The sequence below is a fragment of the Ursus maritimus genome (genome assembly GCF_017311325.1).
Source record: "Ursus maritimus isolate PB19 chromosome X unlocalized genomic scaffold, ASM1731132v1 scaffold_X1, whole genome shotgun sequence".
NCBI lineage: Eukaryota > Metazoa > Chordata > Mammalia > Carnivora > Ursidae > Ursus > Ursus maritimus.
The window spans coordinates 68359282-68383392 of NW_024423319.1; the positions used below are offsets into that span (position 1 = coordinate 68359282).

The 24111-nt window shown below is 38.4% G+C and overlaps 1 protein-coding gene across 6 annotated transcripts in view; it reads left to right on the top strand.

The window, feature by feature from the left end:
* The first annotated feature begins 1368 nt into the window (after positions 1-1368).
* The window catches only part of HEPH (hephaestin), an 84884-nt gene continuing 62141 nt past the window's right edge, over positions 1369-24111 (top strand). For 4 of the 6 annotated variants that reach the window (XM_040630667.1, XM_040630666.1, XM_008710666.1 and 1 more), the window contains exons 1-8: positions 1373-1548; positions 3403-3647; positions 5215-5427; positions 6095-6277; positions 7338-7592; positions 9615-9783; positions 11226-11362; positions 23524-23655. In XM_040630667.1, coding sequence (XP_040486601.1) covers positions 1373-1548; positions 3403-3647; positions 5215-5427; positions 6095-6277; positions 7338-7592; positions 9615-9783; positions 11226-11362; positions 23524-23655 — 1510 coding nt within the window. Of the gene's footprint in view, positions 1549-3402; positions 3648-5214; positions 5428-6094; positions 6278-7337; positions 7593-9614; positions 9784-11225; positions 11363-23523; positions 23656-24111 lie in introns of all 6 variants that reach the window. The other 2 variants (XM_008710665.2, XM_040630664.1) reach the window with 2 other exon arrangements.

A 24111-nucleotide genomic window follows, 5' to 3' on the forward strand; every position in this document is an offset into this window, starting at 1 on the left:
TTATTATTATTATTATTATTATTATTATTATTAAAGTAATAAGTCTCTGTGTGACAGTGTGGTTTTAGTTGTGGATGCAAGTGTGTGTATTCCTAGTTTTAAATAAGACAACATGCACTTATGTCTGCTTTTAGGTAAGATTGCATACACTTATGTATATGTGTATTTATATTATTGTCTGTGTTTCTGGGTTTGACTGTAGCTATATGTGTATTTATATTATTGTCTGTGTTTCTGGGTTTGGCTGTGGCTGTGTATTATTTGACTGAATGGTTCATCCCACCCCCAAGAAGTCTAGCCTTTTGGTTGATGTACTGGAATGAGAGGCTGGAGACAGTTCTGATTCTGATTCAGGGTTGGTCTAATAAAATGGGTTGTGCGTAGCAGAGGACATTTCTTCTGAGAAGTGAATATTTCCCTCACATATTTTCACTTGTTTTGTTTCATTATTCACTTTTTTGAAGTATAACACACATGCAGAAAAGCGCACAAATGCTAAATTCATAGTTCAATATATTTTCACAAACTGAATACACATGTAGATCAAGAAAGATAACATTACCTAGAAGCCTTTATCCTCTTCTTTTCTCAGTCACTTATCCCTTCCTAAAGAGCAAACACTATCCTGGCTTCTAACAGCATAGATTAGTTTTGCCTGATTTTATTCTTTACATAAATGAAATTATACAGTATGTATTCTTTTGTCTGGTTTCTGGTGCCTTGTTTTTTTCTGCAACATTACATTTGTGAGAGACATCTATATTTTTATTTGTAGTTGAAGTTTGTTCATCATCATTGCTATATAGAATTCCATTGTATGAATAAAATACAATTTAGTCATTCATCCTACCGTTCATGGACATTTTGTCTACTTCCATTTTTAGTCTATGAACATTCTAGTAAATGTTTTTTGGTGAATTCTTATTTGTTTTTAAACAATTCACAGAGGATGGAAAGTGGTAACAAAGGAAAAAGAAGCATAGGGAGAAATTGGGGACTTGATTTAGGTACCAAGTGAGTCAGTGACCCAATCAGGTTACTGATGCCTATTTCCTGATTTTTGGGCCAGAGTACATTCTTCCTTTTACACTGCTGAAGGAAGTGTATCCAGACTTCTAATCTGAAAGAAGCGATGCGTAATTATCACTGTAAGTGTCTTTTCAACTTTGCTTTCCAAAGTCCAATGTACACAGATCATAGAATGTTTCTTGAACTGAAAGGGATCAGGTAAGGGAGAGATTCTGGGCTAATTGGTTTTTGCTTTTTCAGGCACTTGGTTTGGCTCTTGCCTCTTTAGTTTTCCAGAAACATGCAAAGCCTTTTTTTCTTTCTTTCATACCAGCAGCTATTCATTTGCCAGTTTCCCAGACTAATGTGGGCCATGGAACCAGGCCATCTCATCTGGGCTCTGTTGTTGACACAAACTTCGTGGCCCTCTCTGACTGATGGGGCCACTCGGGTCTACTACTTGGGCATCCAGGACGTGCAGTGGAACTATGCTCCCAAGGGAAGGAACGTCATCATGAACCAGACTCTGGACAATGACACGTATGTTTACTCATTTGTGTAATTATACCCAGAGTCAGGGTGGGGGACACACTTGAGGTCAGGAGGCCTTTTGAAGATCTTTCTCAGGGTGTGCCAGCAGCCAGCTCCTGATCTCCATGGCCATATACCCAGTGTAATGTTTGCTGGTAAGAGGGCTGGTTGACTCAGGAGACAGCGACCTACATGGAGTCTGCTTTTCCACACTGAGATGCCTCAGCATTTTTAGGGTCCTAAAGGTAATTCCATATTCTCTTGATCTGAAAATATTTTCAAAAAGAAAGAAACATGAAATATATACAGTATTTATAAGATGTGTGTGATGAAACTATGCTCCCATAGTTGAGTGGAACTACCTTGATTTTGGATATGTTAAAATGTGAAAAAATATGGTAAGCCTCAGAATCGAGGAAATAATAGTAATACTTATCACTTATTTAACAATCTCTCTGCAACAGCCTCCATACTAGAAATTTACATACTTTCTCTCACCTTATTCTCACAAAAGCTCTAGGAGGTGAGTATGAATATCCTCATCTTACACTGGAATTTAAGCCTAGGTAATGTGGACACAAAGCTAATACTCTTCTCACCATTCTGCCTTCCACAGATTCCATAAGATTAACCTTTCTTAATCTTAGAACCTTGCTGATGTTCCACAAATATCTGTTGAAAAAAAAAAGAGTGAATCGTGGAACATTACATCAAAAACTAAGGATATACTGTATGGTGACTAACATAACATAATAAAAATTATTATAAAAAAAAGAAAAGAAAGAGTGTATTAAAGAATCTTTTGTGATCTTGNNTCACTTTGCCTCCCTAAGCCCTCAGAATTTTCCAAAGTTGACTGTAATATCTCAGAACTTTCTAGTAAGTATTAGAGTAAGAAAAGCAGCTATGTTTTTTGGACAAACTGCCTTCCTATCCATCTAGTTTTGGAGTAACAGAGTCTTTTTATTAGAGGTGTCCTTGAAGGATAACTTCATTATCTTCCACCCCCAATACTTTGAAATAATGGTTAGCATTTATTAATCTTTTACTGTTTTCCAGGCATTGTCCTAAGCTCTTTATGTATTTTAATTTTTGTAGTCACTGGTATCATCTGTCTGAACTTGGTACCATGATTATGTCCATTTTACAGATGGGGAAATTGTGCATAAACAAGTTAACTAACTTGCTCAAAATCCCACAGATTTGGAAGTGGCTGCATGGGCATTTAGTCAAGTCATCCTGGTTCCAGAACTTACGATCTCAACCACTATGCTATAAGATCTCTCATATATAGCTAGATGATGCAAGGTCAGGCCATTTGGACTGGGAGTTGATCACTTAAAAAGAGTCAGTCCATAGTTGATTGTCTCCCCATTACTATATATTAGGTTGAACCGTGTGAAATCGCCTTTTTTGGAGGTGAAAAGTGGTCAAACATCAGCAATTTTATATGCTTTATTTTTTTAAAGATTTCGTTGTTGTTGTTTGTGTGAGAGAGAGAGAGAGCGCAACCACAAGTGGGGGGAGGGGCAGAGGGAGAGGGAGAAGCAGACTCTCCCCTGAGCAAGGAGTCCCAATGCGGGGCTCAATCCCAGGACCCTGGGATCACGACCTAAGCTGAAGGCAGGCAGGTGCTTAACCGACTGAGCCACCTAGCACCCCAATTTTATATGCTTTAATTTAATGCTTCCTATCGTCTAACAGACTCTAACCTTCTGTCTTTTGATCAGTACAATCTCATTTTCCCTTGTTTTGCCCTAAACAAAAATAGACATTTTTTTGGTCAGCTTCTTCTGGAAAAGAGCTTTCCGGAGGTTTGAAGACTATGGCAAAATTCTGAGTTTTTCTCTTCTTCCTTCCCAGAGTAGCTTCCAGCTTCTTAAAATCTGACAAGAACCGGATAGGGAGCAGCTACAAGAAAACCATTTACAAGGAATACAGAGATGGTTCATACATGGATGAAATGGTCCAGCCTGCTTGGCTGGGCTTCTTGGGGCCAGTGTTGCAGGCTGAGGTGGGAGATGTCATCCTTATCCACCTGAAGAATTTTGCCACTCGTCCCTACACCATCCACCCCCATGGTGTTTTCTATGAAAAGGACTCAGAAGGTAAATCAGACCACCCTTTCTTTCTCCTGTCCACAACAAATATTCCATTTATTTTACTAACATTTGAGAGAGAGGAGCTAGGGATGAGAATAGACTTTTTTCTCCTTATTAATCTGAGGTATCAGGGGTACTACCAGAAGAAGTGATAACTAATGTTATCACTTCTGCTATTCATATGCTGTGACTTTGGGCAAGCCACTTCCCCTCTCTGTGCCTCATATTCTTCATTAGGCATATGGAGATTCAATCTGGTTTGTATCATGAAGAATTACTTGAATGACATTTCCATAAAATATTTGGCTGTGCTTTGGAAGGAGAAGAGTGTGCTGTGAATGTAAGGGAATGCTATTCTCGTGTCATGGTGTCCTGAAAGGTCCATTTTTTTTCCTCAAGAGGAAGTTCAGTTTACTAATCTGCATTCCCCATCCAATGGCCTATAATAATGACACAACAGGGGGTGAGGGGAGTAGAAATGGAATCCAGGTTTTGGCTAGGACGTTAATTCCTGTATGTCCTCGGACAAGTTATTTTTCTTCAGTTGTCTCCTCCATAGAAAAGGTAAGTGGGCCAACTGATCATTAAGTTGGCTGCATTTTTAAAAATTTAATTCTAATATAGTTAGCATACAGTGTTATATTAGTTTCAGATGTACAATATAGTGATTCAACAATTCCATACCTCAACCAGTGCTCATCGCAAGTGCCCTCCTTAATCTTCATCACCTATTTCACCCACCTCCCCACCCACCTCCCTCTGGTAGCCATCAATTTGTTCTCTATAGCTAACAGTCTGTTTCTTGGTTTGCCTCTCTCTCTCTCTCTCTCCCTTTTTCCCCTATGCTTGTTTGTTTTATTTCTTAAATTCCACATATGAGTGAAATCATATGGTATTTGTATTTCTCTGACTGACTTATCTTCCTTAGCATAATACTCTCTAGCTCACACATGTCATTGCAAATGGCAATATTTCATTCTTTTTTATGGCTGAATAACATTCCATTGTATATATATACACGTCTTCTTTAACCACTCATTAATGGATGGACACTTGGGTTGCTTCCATAATTTGGCTATTGTTAATAATGTTGCTATAAACATAGGGCTGTATGTACCCCTTTGAATTAGTATGTTTGTATTCTTTGGGGTAGATACCCAGTGGTGTGATTACTGGATCATAGAGTAGTTCTGTTTTTAATGTTCAGAGGAACTTAAGTTGGCTTTAGATTGAAATTCCATAATTGTCTGCTTTCTGTTTTCTAAAGTGAGTGCTTGGAGGGGGGAATTCTGTCTTCTTTCTTACTTTTAGGTCACTGGCTTTGTACTAGGATACTCTTAGATCAGGCTGTGAAGCACTTTCCATGGCCACAGCTCCCTCTCCAATGGCTGTCACTTCTCCACCCATTGTTGATGTGAGGTCTGGGAATCTTTGGCTGGATATTACCTGAATATGTGCCCTCCTCAGGTCATGAGGAGCACTTTCCCATATGTCAGCCCTCTCTTGGCTTCTATAACTGCCAGGCTCCCTCTCACTCACCTTGAGACTGGGCATGTGCAATTTCATTTTCTAGGCTCCTTATACCCAGATGGTTCCTCTGGTCAGCTAAAAGCTGATGACTCTGTTCCCCCGGGAGGCAGCCACATTTACAACTGGACCATTCCAGAAGGCCATGCACCCACTGATGCTGACCCAGCATGCCTCACCTGGATCTACCATTCTCATGTAGATGCTCCACGAGACATTGCAACTGGCCTCATTGGACCCCTTATCACGTGTAAAAGAGGTACAGGCCCCAAGGGTGAGCTATTAAGATGCAGTGTTAGATATCTACAGGAAGAACTGATGTAGCTGAATCACCTACATATTAAACAGCAACCTAAAAGGGAAATTCAGTGCCCTTGTTTATTAGCAGGAATAAATCCTGCTAAACTTTTTTCCCCACTATTTTCCCTATTTTATTACTTTTTAAAAACCTTAATATTTTCTTATTTCATTGTAGAACCTTGAATTAGTAATGATGGGAGTCAAATCACATAAAAAAAGGTGTGTGACAACAGTTTAAATGTGGTTAGGATCAAAAGTGTAGCTATCAGGGTTTGGGGAGAATTGGGGACTTCATTGGAAATATGGTATATTTATGTATTTTCAGACCTGGAAGACTTGGGTATTGCAGGAGTATGGTCAGATTAAGGCCCTGGGTTGAAGATACAAGCAGGAATGGTGGGAGGGAATTATTCTCAATCTTATATGTCCAACCTTCAAGTCCTAGGCTCAACTGAATTGAGTTTAACTGGGAAAATAGAAATTTGGAAACAGAAATTAGGAGCAGAGGTCTTATCTGCTTTTCTGTTGCCAAAAGACTCTTACTATTTATTTTTATTAGTACCCCTTGCAGGTTACCGTTGCTAAAGAGAGAAGGTTCTCAAGGGCACATTTCTTACTTACTCTAGGAACCCTGGATGCAAATTCCCCTCCTCAGCGGAAGGATGTGGATAATGATTTCTTCCTGCTCTTCAGTGTGGTAGATGAGAACCTTAGCTGGCATATCGATGAGAACATTGTCACTTACTGCTCAGATCCTACCTCAGTAGACAAAGAAGATGAAGCCTTTCAGGAAAGCAATAGGATGCATGGTAAGCTGGGAGAGGGTGGCCACACCATGACACTAAAGACTGATAGGTCTCCACTGGGCCTAGCATTTGGTGGATACTTCCATATATTTCACAAGAATGAAAAGTAGTAGTTATCTTTTCCCTGTTTTTACTCCTCAAAAGAAGTAAGAGTAGTAGGTACCTTTTCCCTGTTTTACCTATGAGGAAATTGGGGCTTCAGGATTACACAACAGATAAACTGCACAGCTAAAATTCCAACACTGATCTGTCTGACTGCACAGGCTGTGTTCTTGCCATTAGGTACCTTGCCTCCTAATGTGTAATAGCTTAGGTTATTTATTCCAAAGTCATGTACTTTATTCTCAGTGTCTCAGGGTGAGGGTTGCCCACTGATATAATTAAACAACATTTCTTTGTCCCAAAAAGTTTGGGAAAATTACTCACTATGTGGGGAAAAATAAAAATTATTTTTAAAAAATGGTCGGCTATAAAGAAGTTGATCACCTTAATTAAATTCAAAACAAACTAAAGACACAAAAGCCCTGAGGCATGGGTAGATAGCTGATTTTAGTAATAAAAACAAGTTGATTTTATTTTTGTTTAATTAAGAAAGAGATTTATGTCCCTTTTGTGCCAGAGATGGTCTCAAAGCCAGACAGTTCCAAGGGAAGGAGAAAACTCAGAGGGAAAATGTAAGGGATGGCTTGGACAGCTCAAATTTCTCTTCAGTTTTATACAAATTACTTTTGATAACCATGGTAATTAGCTAACTTGAAAATTCTCCTGTGGAAATTTCAGAAGGAAATTGGCCTGGAAGGAAAAAATAGTTTGTAAAATAAACCCTATTTATTAGAAAGTTTCCTCAGATTGCTGGGTTGGAATCTTGGTTCTACTGCTTAATTGTGGCCTTGGGAGAGAAGTAACTTCATTTCTCTGAACCTTGGTTATCTCATTGTTTGTTTGAGATCAATGATATCTCCTTATTTTCCCAGGCTGTTTATGAGATTTTAAATTAACGTATATGGTCTCATCAGGCTGTACTTTCCTAACTCTGATATTTTCTTTGGATTTTCCTTTGCAGCAATCAATGGCTTTGTCTTTGGGAACTTACCAGATCTAAGCATGTGTACACAGAAGCGTGTGGCCTGGCACTTATTTGGCATGGGTAATGAAGTAGATGTCCACACAGCTTACTTCCATGGACAGATACTGACCATCCGGGGCCACCGCACTGATGTGGCTCATATCTTTCCAGCCACCTTTGTGACTGCTGAGATGGTGCCTCAGGAACCTGGCACCTGGTTGATTAGCTGTCAAGTGAATAGTCACTTGCGAGGTGAGATCCAACATCTTTCACCCTTGAGGTATAGAAGGAAGATGACATTAATGGTCATCAGGAGCCAGGAGCCATAAGATAGTCTTTCAGATGAGACAGCTAGGTATAAAGGATGAAATACTAGATTGGAATTTTGGGACTTAGCCAGGTTTTTCCGTGAATCAGCCATTAACTTGCAGGGTGACCTCAGGGACATCTCTCTGGGTTTTATCTTCCCCACCTCTAACATAAGATGGTATAGAGATGGATAAACAAACTTTTAAGCTGTTCTTCTTTGCTCAGAATTCTAAGGAGTTAAGACCTGGAGGTATTTGCAGTTTATTGAACAGACAGTGAAGGAGAGATTAAAGAAGATGAAGGCTTCTCTGAGAGAGCTTAGAGTATTGTGGACAAGTAGTGACACTCTAGTTGGGATGCAACAGTAATAGGGGTAGAAGGTTTAGTTTTTAGAGTGAAATTTGTTGAAGAAATGGCATAGTGCATCAAGGAGCATCAGAGGAGAGGAGGGATATATGAGACAATGAAAAGAGCACTAGACAAGGGATTAGAAGGTTTGAGTTATTGTCTCAGCTCTGTGAAAAACTCACTGTATGACTTTGGAAAAGTCCCTTCCCATGTATAGGCCTCATTTGCCACATCTATAAAATGAGGGATTTGGTCTAAATAGTCTCTAAGATCCTTGCCAGCTCTTACTTTCTAGAATTATTTGATATATGATAAATTAGGTAGGCTTCAGGAAAGTAATATGAGTATGTGAAAGTAGATTTGAGTAGGCGAGGAGTTATAGACTGGTAGGATAATGAGTCTGTGGTGGTAGGTTTGACCAACAGAGGTCATTTACCCATGCTCCATCATCAAGGGCCTGCTTTTGGTCCCAAAGGTACCTGGGTAAGAGAGTATGAATGAATATGGATGGAGGTTAGGGATGCAGCACAATAGTGAAACAAGTATGGGCCTTAGGGCCAGCTAGATAAGCCTGAATTCAAATCTTTGTTCTACAAATTGTTTAATTAACTTTGGTAATTCATATAACTTCTCTGAAAGAAAAAAATGAACATAAAAATTTGCAGTTAAAAGATAGGAGATTAAGTCTCAGCTTCACCATGACTAGCTGTTTAATCTTGGGCAAGTTAATTAACCTTTCTGATCCTTGGTTTCCTTCATCTGCAAAATGGGACATTAGAAGCCTGTTTCACATGATGGTTATGAGGATTGAAGGAATGTACATAGGAAAGCACCTGCCACAATGCTTGGCATGTAATACATATTCAACAAAAATTAATATTATATTTCCCTCCTTTTTCTTACCTCAAATTTCTAATTTATGAATTTCAGATTTCCTTGGGATGATGTGAGTTTCAAATGTGATAGTATACTTGAATGACCGCTAAAAGTTGCCAAGCAAATATAAGGCAGTATCATCCATTATCACTATGCCTCAATGTAAATTTTTCCACATTTGGAGATACTATTTGGAATTCAAATTTTCCTGACATTCTCAAGTCTGCAGCTTCTTCTCCATGTAGAGAAGATGTTCCATTCTTTGGGGAACTTCTCACTTTACATGTAATTTACTCCTCTCTCTTTTTTTTTTCCTTACTCGCTCTTTTTAGAACGCAATGCTTCCACCAGCCCAGTGTGATAGACATCCCTATTCCCTTCATTTACAAAACATGGGTTAAAGTTCAACTCTAGAAAGTGAGTGGCAGAAAGTCCTACAGAGAGTGGTAAGAATTAGACTGGAACTCAAGTATTCTGACTTCAAACTCTGTGATGTTGCTACAGTGTAAGCCTTTTGCAGAAGCAGAAATGAGGATCTGGTAAATGAGTCAATTGTGGTTAGCAGGTGAAGGTATTTGAATTCCCACATAGGCTCCTTTTCTTCCAGCCAGGTTCTTGAGGAATGAGAGAAAGTGGCCTAGTGAAAGGTGGGAGGGAAAAACATTGGAAGGAGGAAAGTGGGTCATCTGGCTATAAGACCTGTTGGGTGGAATGGAGCTAGCCATGATGTTCTTCCTCCAGATGGCATGCAAGCACTCTACAAGGTCAACTCTTGCTCCATGACCCCTCCTATGAACCAACTCACAGGCAAAGTTCGGCAGTACTTCATTGAAGCCCATGAGATTCTATGGGACTACGGCCCGATGGGGCATGATGGGAGTACTGGGAAGAATTTGAGGGAACCAGGCAGGTAAGAGGCGGTGAGCCTCCTCCCCCAGCTTCTCCTCCCTTAGCTTCTTCTCCCCCAGATTGTGGGCCCAGCTCAACACCTATTACTCCCTCTCAGAAATCTCTCACTTCTCTTGGAGGTTACAATCATTGGCTGGAATTACATGACACAACTGTTAGCCAAATTCTTATGGTCCCCTGGAGAGCTTGCTCTTGGGAATCTACAAAGCTTTTTGTAGGGTTTTGTCACATTCTCAGCAAAGGATTCAAGCAGAGTTTGAGATTGTTTCTGCTATGATCCCAGGCTGCATTAAGAAAATAAGACCCAAAAGAAACCAGAACAGTTGAAATGACATTTATCCAACTCTTCTTTATTTTACTCATTGTTTACCTCATTGTCCCTTTCTTTCTTTTCTATAATCTGAGGCATTTGAGCAGGAGTGTAAAAGCACTCTGAGAAATATAGAAAAGCAGGAGCAACCTGCCTTATAGCCATTCTATTCTCATCCTTTTGGAGGAATTTCTCCAAATTCTCCTGCCTCATCCATTACTCAGATGTAGGCAAAACAGGGCAGAAGGTTAGTTCCCTGTTCAGATGCTAGGCTTTAAGTTATACTGACTCACTGGGCTATCAGTGATTCCAGGTCTTTTACAGAAGAGATACTTAGTGAATGACTAGGGGAGTTTTGGGAGAAATATTCTAGGGCACACATCATGTTTATCCTTCCAGTAAGAAATAATGGAATGAATCTGCAGAAACCATAAGAAAATGGGAACTTGGGTCTCAGCATAGCTTCTAGAATCTCCAACTGTGCTTGCTAAGTTAGTGGGCCTTCATTTTGAAATGAAGAATATTTTTTAAAGATTTTATTTATTTGAGAGAGATAGAGAGCACAAGCAGGAGGAGGGACAGAGGGAGAGGGAGAAGCAGACTCCCTGCTGAGTGCGGAGCCCAACATGGGGCTCAGTCCCAGGACCCTGAGATCATGACCTGAGCCAAAGTCAGTCACTTAATTGACTGAGCCACCCAGGTGACCCAAAATGCAGAATATTTTTTATTAAGGTAGGAAAGGATCTTGAGTATCTGAGGATGATTAGGACAGATGTAAGGCTATTTAACTTCAGAGGGCAGAACTGGTCCCATTATCTGAAACTTACAAGAGAAGAGTTTAGCCTACTATAAAAAAAGAACTTCAACCATTAAAACTATCCAACAGTAAGAGGGATTGCTTTCTCTGAAACTAAGTCCCCTGACTTTTGAAAGACTCAAGTGGGCAGAAGTAGTGTATTACTTATCAGTGGTGTTATCAAAGGAGACACCTTCACTGGGTGGAATTGAACTGGGATGATCTCTGAGGTTCTTCCTAAATATAAGTATTCATAACTTGATGAGACCAAGGGTGAGATGGGGATATATTTGATACATAATTAAGTCATGTGACATTTGTCTTTTCGATATGTCAGTGGCTCAGATAAATTCTTCCAGAAGAGTTCCAGTAGGATTGGGGGCACTTACTGGAAAGTCCGATTTGAAGCCTTCCAAGATGAGACATTCCAGGAAAAGGTGCAGCTGGAAGAAAATAAGCATCTTGGAATCCTGGGTGAGGAATCCTTAACTTATGAAATGCATTGACTGGAACCTGAGAACTGGGGAAGACTTAGAAACTAGAGCCTGGAGGTACCTCAGAGGTACACTTGAAACAAGCATCTCTCAAACTGAGTTCCAAGGGATAAGTGTTTGGTGAAAAAAGCTATGAGTCTGAACGTGTTTGCTAAACACTAGGTTAAATGTGGTCAAATAGTATTCTTTGCTGCAGGGCTTCTCAGAGCTTTGTATTTATTTTTGTCCATCAAAAATATCCAAGATGGGACTAGAGTATGTAGAATTTATCATACTTAATTACTGAGCCTTTTATTAATGAACATCTTTTGGTAGCACTGTTATATAGGTCACACTTTTAGAAGTGCTTCTGTAAGTGTATTTCTGAAGAGCTATTTAAAGCAGTAAGACTGTCCAGGTTCTTGGCAATATGAGGCCAGGAACAAATTGACATTACATGCAGGCATGCTTGCTATGTTGAGGGATGCAGTACAAGGTTTAAAGCCTGGTCTTGGATAAGGTATTCAGCTGCACAGATTTGGGTAAAGCACAGTGTTGAAATGATATAGCAAATTTCGGTGTGGTTTAGCCACTTGGTAGAGCTAGGAAGTAAAATAGATTAGATGGAAGAAAACTTTGGTAATGAAAGCAATGTAATTGACCATGTTCTGGGGATAAGTGTGTGACAGTTGATTCTAGGAGATCTGAACGTGGACAATAAGACTTACATTTGCTGGACATGAATATATGAAGAGCAGAAAACCACTTTGGGAAAGAGGGTGGGCAGTGATTAAGAAGCTATCGTTAGCTGGTGTCCAGGATTAGTCTCAGTCTTTTATTCTTCAATAATTTTATTGGGGTAAAATACACATAACATAAAATTTACCATCTCAACCATTTTAAGTGTACATTCTAGTGGTATTAAATACATTTGTAATGTTGTGTAACTATCACCAACATCCATCTTCACAATGGATTCCATCTTCACAACTCTTTCCATCTTATAAAACTGAAACTCTATACCCATTAAACAATAACTTTTCATTCTTCCCTCCCCCTAACTCCTGGCAATAACCATTCAACTTTCTGTCTCTATGATTTTGACTACTCTATGTATCTCATATAAGAGGAATCATACAATATTTTTCTTTCTGTGACCAGCTGATTTCACTTAGCATAATGTCTTCAAGATTCATCTATACTGCGGCATGTACATAGTTTCCTTCTTTCTTTACTTGACATCTATCATTCCCATGCCTTTATTTTTTATTAAGCTTTTAAATTTTAATTCTGATAACATACAGTGTTATATTCCAATAACATACAGCATTATATTAGTCTCAGGTGTACAATAGTGATTAAACAATTCTATACTTCACCTGGTGCTTATCAAGACAAGTGCCCTCCTTAATCCCCATCACTTATGTACTCCAACCACCCATCCACTCCCCTCTGGTAACCATCAGTTTGTTCTCTGTAGTTAAGAGTCTATTTCTTGGTTTGTCTCTCTCTCTCTTTCTTTTGCTCCTTTGTTTTGTTTCTTACATTCCACATATGAGGGAAATCATATGGTATTTGTCTTTGTCTGATAGACTTATTTCATTTTGCATTATACTCTTCAGCTCCATCCATGTTAGTGCAAATCACAAGATTTCAGTCTTGTTCATGGCTAAATAATATTCCATTGCATGTATATAATATTTTGCTTATCCACTCATCCATCAGTGGACACTTGGGTTGCTTCCACATTTTAGCTTTGGGGAATAATGCTGCTATGAATATGGGTGTATAATATGTCTTTGACACATGCTTTGGATACTTTTCAGTATATGCACAGAAGTGGAAATTCTGGGTCATATGGTAATTCTATTTTAATTTTCTAAGGAACCACCATACTGTTTTTCATGGTGCAGGCACCATTTTATATTTTCACCAACAGTGCAGAAGAGTGACAATTTCTCCACATCTTTGCCAATGCTTGTTTTCTGTTTTGTTTTGTATTGTTTTGTTTTTGTTTGATAATAGCCATCCTAATAGGTGTGAAGAGGTATCTCATTGTACTTTTGATTTGCATTTCTGTAATAATTACTGATGTTGAACATTCTTCGAAGTACCAATTGGTCATCTGTGTATTCTTTGGAGAAATGTCTATTTAAGTCATTTGCCCATCTTTAATTGAGTTGTATAATTTTTGTTGCTGAGTTTTAGGAGTTCCCTATATATTCAGGATATTGATCCCCTATCAGAGTTATGAATTACAAATATTTTCTCTCATTTTGTGGGTGGCCTTTTAACTTTCTTTATAGTGTATTTTGATGCACAATTTAAAAATAATGAAGTCCATTATGTCTACATTTTTCTCTTATTACCTGTGTGTCTGCTGTCATATCCAAGAAATCACTGCCAAAGCAAATGTTGGGAAGATTTTGCCATATGTATTCTTATCAGAGTTGTATAGTTTAGATCTTAAATTTAGGTCTTTAATCTATTTTTAATTTTTTATTTAAATTCAGTTTAATATATATTCTGTTTTATTAATTTCAGAGGTAGAATTTAGTGATTTATCAATTGCATATAACATAGAATGCTCATTACTTCAAGTGCTCGCCCTAATGCCCATCACTCAATCATCCCATTCCCCCATCCACCTCCCCTCCAGCAAACCTCAATTTCTTTCCTAAAGTTGAGTCTCTTATGGTATGCCTCCCTCACTGTTCTTGTCTTAGTTTAATTTCCTTCCCTTCCACTATGTTCATCTGTTTTGTTTCTTAAATTCCACATATGACTGAAATCATATGGTGTTTGTCTTTCTCTGACTGGCTTATTTCGTTTAGTATAATACCCTGTAGTCCAACCCACATTGTTGCAAATGACAAGATTTCATTCTTTTTGATAGCTGAGTAGTATTCCATTATATATATCACTTCTTCTTTATCCATTCATCTGTTGATGGACATCTGGGCTCTTTCCATATTTTGGCTATTGTGGACTTGCTGCTATGAACGTTAGGATGCACATGCCCCTTTGAATCACTATGTCTGTGTCTTTTGGATAAATACCTAGAAGTGCAAATACTGGGTTGTAGGGCAGCTCTATTTTTAACTTCTTGAGGAACTGCCATACTGTTTTCCAGAGGGGCTGTACCCATTTGCATTCCCACCAAAAGTGTAAGAGGGTTTCCCTTTCTCCACATCCTCACCAAAATCTGTTGTTTCCTGAGTTGCTCATTTTAACCATTCTGACTGGTGTGACATGGTATCTCATTGTAGTTCTGATTTGCATTTCCCTGATGCCAAGTGTTATTGAGAAATTTTTCATGTGTCTGTTGTCCATTTGTATGTCTTCTTTGGAGAAACGTCTGTTCATGTCTTCTACCCATTTCTTAACTGGATCTTTTGGTTTTAGGGTGTTGAGTTTGATAAGTTCTTTATAGACTTTGGGTACTAGCCCTTTATTTGATAAAACATTTGTAAATATCCTCCTCCATTCAGTAGGTTGCCTTTTAGTTTTGTTGACTGCTTCCTTTGCTGTGCAAAAGCTGTTTATTTTGATGAGGTCTCAGTAGTTCATTTTTGCTTTTGTTTCTCTTGTCTTTGGAAACATGTCTTTGAAAGAAGTTGCTATGGCCAAAGTTAAAGAGGTTGCTTGTGTTCTCCTCTAGAATTTTGATACATTCCTATATCTCACATTTAGATCTTTCATCCATTTTGAGTTTATTTTTGTGTATGGTGTAAGAAAGTGGTCCAGTTTCGTTCTGCATGTGGCTGTCCAATTTTCCCAACACCATTTGTTGAAGAGACTGTCTTTTCCCTATTGCATATTCCTTCCTACTTTGTTGAAGATAAGTTGACCATAGAGTTGAGGGTCCTTCTCTGGCTCTATTTTGTTCCATTGATCTATATGTCTGTTGTTATGCCAGTACCATACTGCCTTAATGATAACAGCTTTGTTATACAGCTTGAAGTCAGGAATTGCGATGCTACCAGCTTTGGTTTTCTTTTTCAACATTCCTTTGGCTCTTCACGGTCTTTCCTGGTTCCATACAAATTTTAGGATTGTTTGTTCCAGCTTTATGAAAAATGCTGATGGTATTTTCATGGGGATTGCATTGAATGTGTAGATTCCTTTGGGCAGCATAGACATTTTAATAATATTTGGTCTTCCAGTCCATGAGCATGGAATGTTTTTCCATTTCTTTGTGTCTTTCTCAATTTCTTTCATAAGTGTTCTATAGTTTTCAGAGCACAGATCCTTTACCTCTTTGGTTAGGTTTATTTCTAGGTATCTTAGGGGTTTTGGTGTAATTTGAAATTGGATCAATTCCTTCATTTTTCTTTCTTCTGTCTCATTGATAGTGTATAGAAATGCAACTGACTTCTGTCCACTGATTTTATATCCTGTAACCTTACTGAATTTCTGTATCAGTTCTAACAATTTGGGGTGGAGTTTTTTTTGGGTTTTCTACGTAGAGTATCTTGTTGTCTGTGAAGGGTGAAAGTTTGACTTCTTCTTTGTCAATTCAGATGCCTTTTATTTCTTTTTGTTGTCTAATTGCTGAGGCTAGGACTTCCAGTATCATGTTGAACAAAAGTGGTAAGAGTGGACATCCCTGTCATGTTCCTGACCTCAGGGGAAAAGTTCTCAGTTTTTCCCTGTTGGGGATGATATTTGCTGTGGGTTTTTCATAGATGGCTTTTATGATATTGAGGTATGTTCCTTCTATCCCTACACTGTGGAGAGTTTTTATCAAGAAAGGATGTTGTATTTTGTCAAATGGTCTTTCTGAATCTATTGAGAGGATCATATTGTTCCTCTCCTTTCTTCTGTTAATGTGGTGTATCACATTGATTCGTGGATGATGAACCACCATTGCAGCCAAGCAATAAATCCCACTTATTCCTGGTGAATAATCCTTTTAATATAGTGTTGGATCCTATTAGCTAGTATCTTAGTGAGAATTTTTCCATCCATGTTTATTGGGAATATTGGTCTATAATTCTCCTTTTTGGTGGGAGTCTTTGTCTGGTTTTTGGATCAAGTAGAATGAGTTCAAGTTTTCCTTCCATTTCTATTTTTTTAAAAATCAGTTTCAAAAGAATAGGCATTAGGGGCACCTGGGTGGCACAGCGGTTAAAGCGTCTGCCTTCGGCTCAGGGCGTGATCCCAGTGTTCTGGGATCGAGCCCCACATCAGGCTCCTCCACTATGGGCCTGCTTCTTCCTCTCCCACTCCCCCTGCTTGTGTTCCCTCTCTCGCTGGCTGTCTCTATCTCTGTCAAATAAATAAATAAACTCTTAAAAAAAAAAAAAGAATAGGCATTGATTCTTTATGCGTTTGGTAAAATTCCACTGGGAGATCATCCAGCTCTGGACTCTTGTTTGTTGGGAGATTTTTGATTACTTATTCAATTTTTATAAAGATTTTTATTTATTTATTTGACAGAGAGAGAGAGAGAGAGAGAGAGAGAGAGAGAGAGAGAAGGTACAAGTAGGCAGAGCAGCCGGCTGAGGAAGAGGGAGAAGCAGGCTCCTCACCAAGCAGAGAGCCCAGTATGGGGCTTGATCACAGGAGCTGAATGCAGACGCTTAACTGACTGAGCCATACAGGCACCCCTGATTACCAATTCAATTTCTTTGCTGGTTCTGGGTCTGTTCAGATTTTCTATTTCTTCCTGTTTCAATTTGGTAGTTTATATGTTTCTATGAATGTATCCATTTATTCAGATTGCCTAATTTGTTGGCATATAATTGCTCATAATATTCTCTTATAATTGTATTTCTTCAGTGTTGGTTGTGATCTCTCCTCTTTCAATCATGATTTTTTTTATTTGGATCTTTTTTCTTTTCTTTTTGATATGACTGGTTAGGGATTTATCAATCTTATTAATTCTTTCAGAGAACCATCTCCTAGTCTCATTGAATTGTTCTGTTATTTTTATTTCTATATCATTGATTCCTGCTCTAATCTTTATTATTTCCCTTCTCCTGCTGGATTTAGGCTTTATTTGCTGTTCTCTTTCCAGATCCTTTAGGTGTAAGTTTAGGTTGTGTATTTGAGAATTTTCTTGTTTCTTGAGAAAGGCCTGTATTGCTACATACTTGCCTCTTAGGACCACCTTTGCTGCAGCCTAATGTTTCTGAACTATCACATTTTCATTTTCATTTGCTTCTATGTGTTTTTTAAATTCTTTTTAAATTTCCTAGTTGACCCATTCATTCTTTAGTAAGATGCTCTTTAACCTTCATGTATTTGTGTTCCTTCTAAATTTTTTCTTGTGGTTAACTTCAAGTTTTAAAGCATTGTGGTCTGAAAGTATGCACCGTATAATCTCAATTTTTTTGTACTGGTTGAAACCTGATTTGTGACTCAGTATATGATGTTCTCTGGAAAATTTTCTGTGTGACATAGAGAAGAATGTGTATTCTGCTTATTTAGAATGAAATGCTTTGAATATATTTGTTAAGCCCATCTGGTCCAGTGTGTCATTCAAAGCCTTTGTTTCCTTGTTGATTTTCTGCTTACATGATCTATCCATTTATGTAAGTAGGGTGTTCAAGTCCCCTACAATTATTGTACTACAATCAATGAGTTCCTTTATGTATCTCATTGTTTTATATATTTGGGTGTTCCCAATTTGGGGGCATCAATATTTACAATTGTTGAGTAGACCCTTTTATTATGATATAATGTCCTCCTTCATCTCTTATTATAGTCTAGCTTGAAATCTAGTTTGTCTGATATAGGGATTGTTACTCCAGCTTTCTTTTGATGTCTATTAGTATGATAAGTGTTTCTCCACCCTCTCACTTTCAATCTGGAGATGTCTTTGGGTCTAAAATGAGTCTCTTATAGCCAGTATATTGATGGGTCTTCTCCTTAGTCTTCTTTTTTTAATCCAGTCAGATACCCTCTTTTTTTAAGATTATTTATTTATTTGAGAGAGAGAGAAAGAGAGAGAAAACGTGCATGAGCAGGGGGAGGGGCAGAAGGAAAGGGAGAAGCAGACTCCCCACTGAGTAGGGAACCCAACATGGGGCTCGATCCCGGGACCCTGAGATCATGACATGAGCTGAAGGTAGATGCTTAACTGACTGAGCCACCCAGGCACCCCTCCCTATGTCTTTTGATTGGAGCATTCAGTCCATTTACATTCAGAGTAATTATTGAAAGATATGAATGTAGTACTATTGTATTACATGTAAAGTTGCTGTTTCTGTAGATTGTCTCTGTTCCTTTCTGGTCTTTGTTACTTTTGAGCTGTCTCTTCACTCAAAGGATCCCAGTTAATATTTCTTGCAGGGCTGGTTTAGTGTTCACAAATTCCTTTACTTATTTATTTTTTCCTGGCAACTCTTTATATCTCCTTCTATTCTGAATGACAGTCTTCCTGGATAAAGTATTCTTGGCTGCATATTTTTTCCCATTTAGCATGCTGAATATATCATGCTAGTCTTTCTGGCCTGGCAGGTCTCTCTGGACAGGTCTACTGCCAGCCTTATGCGTTTACCCTTGTAGATTAAGAATCTCTTGTCCTGAGCTACTTTCCAGATTTTCTCTTTATCTCTGACATTTGCAAGTTTCACTATTATATATCGAGGTGTTTATGCTTAACCAACTAAACCACCCAGATGCCCCTATAATCATTGTTTTAAATTCTAGTTCAGACATCTTACTTATATCTGTATTGATTAAATCCCTTTAGTGAGTACTACCTCTTGTTCTTCCTTTTGGGGTGAATTTCTTCATTTCATCATTATGTCCAAAAAAGAATAAGAAGACAGAGAGAAAAGACAGCAGTAGCAACAACAACCGAGAGAAAAAAAAACATGGAAAAAAACAAAAACAAAACAAAGTAAGAGAAAATCAAACAAGAAACAGAATAGAACAAAACAAAACAAAAAAAATAGATCTTGGGTGTATTTTGGTCTGCTTGTTAAAAGGAACTAGATTTCAAAATAAGAAAGAAAGAAAAACATATATATACAAAAATAAAATAAAATACAATGAACAAAAACCAAAAACCATGTATCTATCTATCTCTCTATATAATAATAAAAAAGGATTGAAAATTAGGTAATAGTTAAAAAAACCTGAAAAAATTAAGAATTTTTTAAAAAACCACAAATGCTTTATACTGTTTTCCATGAGAGCTAAAGTTCTTAGTTCTCTGTGATCTGTAAAGTTGGTGCTAGGCAGTTGTTCCTGCTGGTCTTCTGGGGGAAGTGCCTGTTGAGCTGATTCTCAGGTGTCCTTGCAGTTGTGGAAATGTGCCTCCTTTGCCAGGGGGCCTGGCTCGGTGTAAGAGGCTCCAGATTCCACTGTGTGGTGCTGTTTTGTTCCCTGAAGGCTTACAGCACAGATGGGTGGAATGAAAATGCTGGTGCCCCACTCTCTAGCCCCAGAGCTGAAAGTCTGTGCCCCGTGAGCACTCACAAAGAAACAATCACTCTTGTCTCCCTGGTTTCTGTCTGAACTCTGTGTTCACCCAGCCTGTGACTGAGTGTTCTTATCTGAGGCATGCAACTGAGTTTCAACTATCCAAATTTTATGGGCTTTTTCTGTGCAGATCCACGTGTTCCTCCCAGGGGAGGGAGGGGCTCTCTCTGCACTTCTGCCTTTTCCTGGGCCCCTGCCAGGAGAACAATTGCACCACCATGCGGCAGTTCACAGTTTACGGCAACACCAAGCCGAAAGCTGGAGCCAAGACTCCTCATTTTCAGCCAGCTTCCCCACCCTGATACCTGGGAATTCTGCCACACTCACATTCTTCTTGTGACCCTGAGGATCCAGAGACGGCACTGTCCCACCTAGGATTCCACCCCACTTTGCCACTTGAGCACCTTTAAACCAGGGATGTCGCCCACTACAGCAGACTTTCAAAGTTCCAATTTTGCACTCTTCTGCTTATAATACTTTGGTTTAGCCTCCTTAAGCTGGCTCCTGCCCTGCTGCCATCTCCTCCAAAATATCACCCCAGATTCATGTCTCCACGCCTCCTATTTTACCAAAAGTGGTTGCTTTTATATTAGCAGAATTGCAGTATTTCTTTTCTCAGATCTCTGATTGATTTTGCAGGTGTTCAGAATGATTTGATAACTATGTAGCTAAATTCCAGGGGCTAGACAACCTTAGGGTCCCCTACTCTTCTGCCATCTGAACTCCTCCTCTCTCCAGGTCTTTAACCTATTTTGAGTTAATTTTTGTATATGGTATTAAGTAGGAGCCCCGCTTCATTCTTTTGCATGTAGAAATCCAGTTTTCACAGCACCATTTGTTTAAAAGACTGTCCTCATTGAAAAAGAGAGTCTCTTCAACAAATGGTGTTAGCAAAACATCAGCTACATGCAAAAGAGGAACCAGACCACTTTCTTACACCATACACAAAAATAAATTCGAACTGGATTAAAGATTTAAATGTGAGGCCTAAAACCATAAAAATCCTAGAGGAGAATATGGGAAGTAACCCCTTTGACATTGCCTGTAGCAACTTCTTTCTAGATATGTCTCCTCAGACAGGAGAGATAAAAGCAAAATAAACTATTGGGAATACATCAGAATAAAAAGCTTCTTCATCACAATGAAGCAAACAGTCAACAAAACTAAAAGGCAACCTACAGAATGGGAGAAGAAATTTGGAAATAACTTATCCAATAAAGAGTTAGTATCCAAAATATATAAAAAACTTATACAACTCAGGGCACCTGGGTGGCTCAGCCATTAAGTGTCTGCCTTCGGCTCAGGTCATGATCCCAGGGTCCTGGGATCAAGCCCCACATTGGGCTCCCTGCTCAGCGGGAAGGCTTCTTCTCCCTCTCATACTCCTCTTGATTGTGTTCCCTCTCTCACTGTCTCTCTCTGTCAAATAAATAAATAAAATCTTTAAAAAGAAAAAAAAAGAACTTATACAAGTCAACACTCAAAAAAAAACCCTAAATAATTCAATAAAAAATGGGCAGAAGAAATGAATAGACATTTCTCCAAAGAAGAAATCCAGATGACAAACAGACACATGAAAAGATGCTCAACATCTCTCATCATCAGGCAAAAGAAATCAAAACTACATGAGGTAACACTTCACGCCTGTCAGAATGGCTGAAATCAACAACACAAGAAGCAACAAGTGTTGATGAGGATTTCAAGAAAAGGGACCCCTTTTGCACCATTGGTGGGAATTCAAAGTGATGCAGCCACTGTGAAAGATAATATTGATTTTCCTCAAAAAGTTATAAATAGAACTACCCAACAATCCAGTAATCCCACTACTGGATATCTACCCAAAAATACAACACCACTAATTCAAAGGGATACACAGACCTGTAAGTTTATAGCAGCAAACTATATACAGAAGCAGCCCAAGTGTCCATCAGTTGAAGAGATGGTACACACACACACACACACACGACATATTATTCAGCGAGAAAAAAAGAATGAAATCTTGCCATTTGCGCCAACATGGTTGGAGCTAGAGAGAATAATTCTAAATGAAAAAAGCCAGTCAAAGAAAGAGAAATACCATGTGATTTCACTCATATGTGGAATTAAATAAAACAAATGAGCAAAAGAAAAGGAAAAGAGAGAGAGAGAGGCAAACCACAAGACAGACTCTTAACTATAAGAATACCAACTGACAGTTACCAGAGGGGAGGTTGATGGGGGTGGGTGGGTGAAATAAGTGATGGGGATTAAGGATGGGGTTCCTTGTGATGAGCTCCAGATGTTGTATGGAAATGTTGAATCACTATATTGTACACCTGAAACTAACAACACTGTAAGTTAACTACACTGTAATAAAGTAAAAATAAAAAAAAATTTTAAAAACCTCCTTGCCAGTTACAATAAGATTCAGATTTTCTATTTCTTTATGCTTTAGTCTTGGTAGGTTTTCTATTCTAGGACTGTCCATTTAATCTAGGTTATCCAATTTGTTGATTTACAATTTTTCATAATACTGTATATATATATATATATACATATATATATATGTATATATATAACCATATATATATCTACATCTGAAAAATACATATATTTATATATAATATATAATATATATATTTCTGAATATATATATTTCTGTAGAATTGGTAGTAATATCCTCCCTTTTCATTTCTGTTTTTAGTAATTTGAGTCTTCTCTCTTTTCTCTTAGTCCATCTCACTGAGAGTTCATCAATTTTGTTGTTCTTTTCAGAGAACAAACTTTTAGTTTCATTGATTTTCTTTATTGTTTCTCTATTCTATATTTTATTTATCTCTGCTCTAGTCTTTATTATTTCCTTCCTTCTTCTACCTTTGGGTTTAGTTTGTATATCTTTTCTTAATTCCTTAGGTCCTAAAGTTACGTTGTTGATTTGAGATCTTTTTTAAATGTGAATATTCATAGCTATAAATTTCTCCCTTAGCACATTTTCCATGGCATCTCATGTTTTGCTATGCTATGTTTTCATTTTCATTTGCTTCTTGGACCAGAGGTGTAGCATTAGGTGTAGAAATTGAGTAGAAAACAAACCAGAAGCACTGAACTAGGGCTTGAGCCAACATAAATATTCAGGGTATAGTCTTGGTATTTCTGGTTAATTTCAAAGGTGACCCAAGCTAGGTCAGAGGTTGTGGGTCATGGAACAAAGAAGACTCCAGGAATCATGCCTCAAATACCTAGTTCAGGACCTGTGCATAGATATAATATTTTTTATATGCTCAGAAATGGTTTAGGATAGAGGCAAGATCAGATATTGAAATGGATCCTACCAGGAAATGCAGCTATGGGAGGAGGGGCAATAAAAGTAAGGGAAATGGGATTGAACCTGACAGTGGGGTGGGAGAAAGCCCTGGTTTTAACTCCTGATTCTGTTCCTAATCAGTTATTCAAATTTGGGAAGATCAATTCCACCTCTTTGAGCTGTAATTTCCTTATTTGTAAAATGAAAATATCCCCTTCCTGTATTTGATGTTTGAAGATCAAAATGAGATAATGGATTTTAAAATGCTTTTTATAACTGTAAATTACAATACACTTGGAAGGGACTGTTCTTATTATTGCAAAGAGAGGATTTTTAAAAAAATCTTTTTCACCTCCCCTTTCTTTCCCTCCTTCTTATTTTGTTTCCATCCTCCCTGGTCATCTCTGTTTTTATTCCCATTGTCTCTCCTTCCCATCTTCCAGGGCCAGTGATTCGGGCTGAGGTGGGTGACACCATCCAGGTGGTCTTTTACAACCGTGCTTCCCAGCCGTTCAGTATACAGCCTCATGGAGTCTTCTATGAGAAAGACTACGAGGGAACTGTGTACAATGATGGTGAGCAAGCAGGGTTTCCAACTAATGCAAGCTGCTGGTAATAGGTAGCTCTAGAGGAAAAATAAATAGAAGAGGAAATGAGGGAGGAGACAGAATTGATTGTCCTGCATGGATGTTGTTAAATGAATCCATGATATTATAGTAAAGCAGAACTGGGTTCAATAAGAGACACATTCTTTTAAATATATTTAAATATAATCTGATTGATATTTTTTTAAGTTGTACCATTTTTTAAAGATTTTATTTATTTATTTGGGAGAGAGGGGGAAGCGCATGAGTGGAGGAGTGGCAGAGGGACAAGGAGACTCCCCACTGAGCACGGAGCCTGACATGGGGCTCAATCCCAGGACCCTGAGGTCATGACCTGAGCCAAAGTCAGATGCTTTACTGACTGAGCCACCCAAGCACCCCTAATTGACATTTTAATGATATTTGTTCTTCCAATCCATGAGTATG